This window comes from Eurytemora carolleeae, unplaced genomic scaffold (assembly GCF_000591075.1).
Source record: "Eurytemora carolleeae unplaced genomic scaffold, Eaff_2.0 scaffold2272, whole genome shotgun sequence".
Taxonomy (NCBI): Eukaryota; Metazoa; Arthropoda; class Copepoda; order Calanoida; family Temoridae; genus Eurytemora; species Eurytemora carolleeae.
In genome coordinates, this window is record NW_019398327.1 from 16,127 (window position 1) to 21,837 (window position 5,711).

Genomic DNA, 5,711 nt, shown 5'->3' on the forward strand with positions numbered 1-5,711 from the left:
AGGATACTGGGTACAGGATACTGGAACATCTTCTTGAATAAGCAATCAAATAAGTACTTATGGAACATATTCTCAAATAAACACTTCTTGGACATATCTCGAAAATTATGAATGAATTTTGATTGTCAATTGAAACATTAATCAATCTAATATTATTTAGAATGCAGAAAATAAGTTAAACTAACTTCATTTTGACGAGAATTTTTTTTTATTTTCATGAAAAATTTGCTGAAATGAGTGAAAATTTAAAAAAACGGTGTATTTTCCAGGATAAAATCTGTACAATCCGTACAATTTGAAAACAAATCCGTACAATCCGTACAATCCGTACAATTTTAGGGTTAAAAAAAAATCAATCCGTACAATCCGTACATTTTGGCCACCCTGAATATTATGATTTTTCAAAATCCACGAAACAAATTGAAAGAAGAGCATAAATTAAAAGTTAAAATCAAAGATCGCCCTGGAAGCATAATTAATTAAAATTAACTAAATCAATCTAGAGCTTCATTTTACTTATCCGACTTCATTCATTCATTTTACTTATATCTTATATTATCCGACCTTATGATTGGTCGAGCATCACAATTCTCGAACCTCTCATTGGTAAAATCTCAGGTCTTTGACATAGAAACTGTTCAGGCTAACCTCACAACCAATGAAAAGAACGAGCTGAGCGCGTTCCGTCAATTCAAAAGTTCTCAGCTGTTGTATTACCTGAAGTTGTGACACTGTTTAGAATTCGGAGAACAGTGTTGGCTGTCACAAAGTTGAGTGTGATCTACTTGATCTAGATCAGTGAAACATCCAGCATCATTCTCATCACTACCATCATCACAGTGCTCAAATCTGTCACAAACCTGTAAGTATAAATCATTGAAACAGATTGAGTCAGAGGAAATATGGGCAGTATGTCAAAAAATAAACACAATGAATTGAAGAAGGTATAAGAACTTTTCAAGACGAAGCTTTTAGGCAAAAATCATCTCTCTCCATATTAAAATTATTTTCATTTTTGAATCAAATTTTTTTGTAATGAACATATTAGATAGATCAACACTAGTATACACTAAACAGTTGTCCAATCTGTAGATCTAAACAGAATAATACCTTGGTTTTATCTATACATCTTCCATCCTTACATTTCCATTCATTTCTCTTCTCACAACCTCTGAGCAATCAAAATAGTATGTAATTAAACCACATTATTTTAAAAAAGCATCATTTTCATGGAGAAACTAATGTTTCAGGATATATGAATTTGAGGAAAAAAATTGCACTATACTTTTACTTTTAAAAAACATTAAAACATTAAGATTTTTCTTTAACATTCCAAAGAAATTGAGTCTTTGCCACAAACTCAAATTTTATAATCTCTATATCTTTGCAACTTGATGATGTAGACCTTTGCGATTTCAAACTTTGACTAGTTAATCTGACAGAATTTATAGTTTGAAATATTAAGGTTTATGACATCGGGCTTCAATGATCTAGAGATTAGAAAGCCAGAATTTGCGACAAAAACTCAATTCCCTTGTTTTGAAATAGGTATAAAACGCTAGTCCATATATCTTAGCAATCTCATTGGGTGAAACAATAGTAAAACATTTATATTTCAAAATGTGACTATTAGATCCGGCCAATTTCTTATTTTGAAATAAAAAGGTCTACATCAGATTGCAAAGATATAAGGATATAAGGATTAAAGAAATATATAGATTATCTAAACATTAACGTACACATTTACAAAATTATTCAATAACATAACTGAATATTTATTTTTCTTCTATTTGGAGTAGATTATACTGAGGAAAGAACTAAATACGAAAAAAGCTGAATTCAAATAATCATTATAATTGTGTAAAAAAGATTTAGTCTAAAGCTTCATGGTTTCCTACAGAAAACGATAATTTTGTGAGAATTAAGGACTGACATAATATTTTACTCAGTTTGATATAAACGTAATATTTCACTTAGTTTAATATAAACAAAGTAAAAGAGCAAGGGTCGTAAACAATATAAATTATTTGTTTTAAAGTTAATTTTTCTATAATCTGAATTCATAGCAGGGGTTTATATTTTAAAGAATCTATACCCTCCCGGGGAAAAATTTAACCCCCCGTTTTAATAACTTTTTACAAAAAAATATGATTTCCCACCTGAAAATCATATATAATTCTGAAGTCAGTGAGTTAAATTAAAAAAAAGTTATTTTCGATAGGGTGAGATTGGGGATAAACAAAATCTTTTAGTGGTTGTACACTGTACAGGGATAACTAAAACTGAGGCTTCAAGCACTTGTTCACAGTTGTTCAGAAATCAGGAGTGAATATTTTCAAAACAATCACCCCCCCCCCACCTTTTAGAAAATTATTTTTTCTCCCAGATATTTTTAGCTGAATTGGGTAAATCAAATTATTTTTAGAAGAAACTTAACCTGTTAGCTGGGCCTAGAGATGAGTTACAGACGACTGCATCTTCAAGTTTACTAAAACAGTCTCCGGTCCTCTCACAGTAAAAGTGCTCAAAACCATGGAACGATCTACAGAAAAGTATTCCAATTCAATAGAATAAGACTCTCAAGACGACATAAATTATTTATTTACGACGATCTTAAGGTTACATCTACTCCTGTCCTCTACATTAAATATAATCTTGATGAAAAAATCTGCACATTTACCAAAACATTAGAAAAAGTTTTTGCGCTCAAAACACAAATTTTAAGTTTTAACTAAAACCTTTATAATGGTAATTCAAGTATATTGCATAATAATTTTAAATAAAATAATTTGGAAATGTGTTATAGTTAATATAAGTTAGGAACACTCAAAGAATTACTCATGAGCTGGAAACAATAGATCCAGACAGCTTTTAAGTTTGGTTTCAATTTTCCACACTGAGCCAACTTTAAAGTGTCGCATTGCTTTCGCCTTTAGGTTTACCCAAAGATTCTCTATCTTTGATTTACCCTACTTAATTATACATTTGTGTAGCCTTAGACATGCACATTTAAGAATTACAACAAAATTGTTTCTAGCTTCAGTTTATTTGGTAGTAATAGCATAATTTACTACATAAATACGTACCGACATTCAGAGTCTGGGTAAAGGTTGCAACCTTGCCCGGCTTCCATTCCCTCATCAGAGTCATCAGTGCATTGATGGAATCCATCACAGACCCAGTACATACTAAACAGATCATTAGTACATTGATGGAATCCATCACATACCCAACCCATGCTAAACAGTTCACTAGTGCATTGATGGAGTCCATCACATACAAAACAGTTTACAAATTAAATATTGATGGAATCCATCACAGACCTAATGCATAGTGAATTGATGGAGTTCATCACAGACCCATTACTAGCATATTGATGGAGTTTATCTCAGACACAGTACATACTAAAAGTTCACTAGTACATGATGGAATCCATCACAGACCCATTACATACTAAACAGTTCACTAGTACATTGATGGAGTTCATCACAGACCCAGTACATACTGAACAGTTCACTAGTACATTGATGGAATCCATCAATTAGTACATATATTAACTATAGTTACCTAATGCAATCATTATCTTGACATCTCCATCCATCCTCTCCTAGCTCTTTCTAGTAATAATCGAATGGGTAGTAAAATCGTTAGGGGGGGGNGGTAGTTTCCTAGTATACGATTTTTGGACCCCCCCCACCCCCCCCCCCCCCCATCCTATCAATTTTGTACATGACCACTTTTTATCAGAAAAATTACTAATATTTATTTTATATTATCTTCGGGTTAGATCATGTGAAGAAAATTGCTGGGCCGAACAAAGCGGCTTGGAAGGCCAGGGGGTCGAGTGCTGCGTCTAGGGGGCCGGGCGCTGCGGCACATGACCCATTGTATCCATGTGTTACATATGAGATTCATGTAAAAAATTGATAAGAGGGGCGGGGGGTCCAAAAATCGTTCTCTTGGAGTTTACCTTCTCACTTTTAACCCTCACAATAAATGCGTAACATTGTGAATGTAAAAGTTTAAAATCCGTCCTAGTATACGATCAATATATAATGACCAAGTAATTTTCGGTAAAATTATCGTTAATTTTTTAGTATTATTTTAGAAAATAGGTAAAGTCAAGCCAATTTCTGGCCCGAGCGCTGCGGCTAGGGTGCCGAGTGCTCCGGCTAGGGGGTCAAGCGCCGCGGCTATGACAGGCTAGGGGGCCAGGTACTGCGACCACATGACCAATTATTTCCATGTATTGGTATATTACTAGAGAACGATTTTTGGACCCCCCCCCCAGCCCCCCCTCCTATCAATTTTGTACATGGGTCTGACAGGAAGTGTCTTAACTTAACCTAACCTGTGGCCGCAGCGCTCATCCCCCTAGCCTGTCCTAGCCGCAGCGCTCGGCCCAGAAAGTGTCTTAACCTAACCTAACCCTAAATAATAAGAAATAAATAATAATAAATTTGCTGAAAAATAAGTGGTTATGTACAAAATTGATAGGAGGGGGGGGGGCCGGGAGGGGGTCTAAAATCGTTCCCTAGGACAGACCCACTTTCTGGGCCGAGCGCTGCGGCTAGGATAGGCTAGGGGGCCGAGCGCTGCGGCTAGGACAGGCTAGGGGGCCAGCGCTGCGGCCAGGACAGGCTTGGGGGCCGGGCGCTGCGGCCACATGGTCAATTATATCCATGTCTTACATGTAAGATCCATGTAAAAAATTGAAAGGAGGGGGGAGGGGGTGGGGGGTCCAAAACTCGTTCTCGAGGAAATTACCTAGAGCTTGAATGTATTTAACTTTTGTAGATTTTACATTTGTAAGCAACTACTTATTCTTATTTAAAATTCGGTGATTCTTATGTTATCTATAATCTGATAATATTTTTAAATAAAAATTCGAGAGACACGAAGCGCAATTTTAAGCCAACAGACATTGCTGAATTTTTGACAACAAATAAATTGATTTTTAAAATAAGTATTAGTACAGGACACCAACTGTACACAGGAATCATAATAATTTAACGTTAACATTATTAACAAAATATTCCTATGTACGTAATAATTAATTATATTGCAGGATGAAATGCAAGGAACAAGTGCAGTCAGTCTTTGTACCTTAGTTGTACTGGGGACTCCGCCTCCAATTATTTAGGTTAGTTCATTTACTGTAGTTGTACTGGGGAGTCCGCCTACAATTATTTAGGTTAGTTCATGTACTGTAGTTGTACTGGGGAGTCCGCCTCCAATTATTTAGGTTAGTTCATGTACTGTAGTTGTACTGGGGCGTCCGCCTCCAATTATTTAGGTTAGTTCATTTACTGTAGTTGTACTGGGGCAGCCGCCACCAATTATTTAGGTTAGTTCATGTACTGTAGTTGTACTGGGGCGTCCGCCTCCAATTATTTAGGTTAGTTTATGAACTGTAGTTGTACTGGGGCGTCTGCATCCAATAATTTAGCTTAATTTATGTACTTCTGCGTCTGCCTCTAATCATTTAGGTTAATTTATGTACCGTTGTACTAGATTATCCCCCCAGTACTACATGTTAGTTTATGTACTGTAGTTATATTTGGGTATCCCCTCCAGTACTGCTGGTTAGTTTATGTACAGGGTGGCCAAAATGTACGGATTGTACGGATTGTACGGATTGATTTTTTTTAACCCTAAAATTGTACGGATTGTACGGATTGTACGGATTGTACGGATTTTTTTCGAAAATT

The 5,711-nt window shown here is 35.5% G+C and overlaps 1 protein-coding gene across 1 annotated transcript in view; it reads right to left on the reverse strand.

Annotated features, from left to right (window-relative positions):
* Positions 1-3,617, reverse strand: part of LOC111717230 (uncharacterized) — a gene marked incomplete at both ends in the record, with an annotated part of 19,707 nt that extends 16,090 nt beyond the window's left edge. Inside the window, 5 exon segments of the mRNA XM_023492742.1 lie at positions 718-860; positions 1,111-1,171; positions 2,438-2,542; positions 3,087-3,188; positions 3,568-3,617. Of these exon segments, the coding sequence (XP_023348510.1) occupies positions 718-860; positions 1,111-1,171; positions 2,438-2,542; positions 3,087-3,188; positions 3,568-3,617 (461 nt within the window).
* Between the last annotated feature and the right edge of the window lie 2,094 nt (positions 3,618-5,711).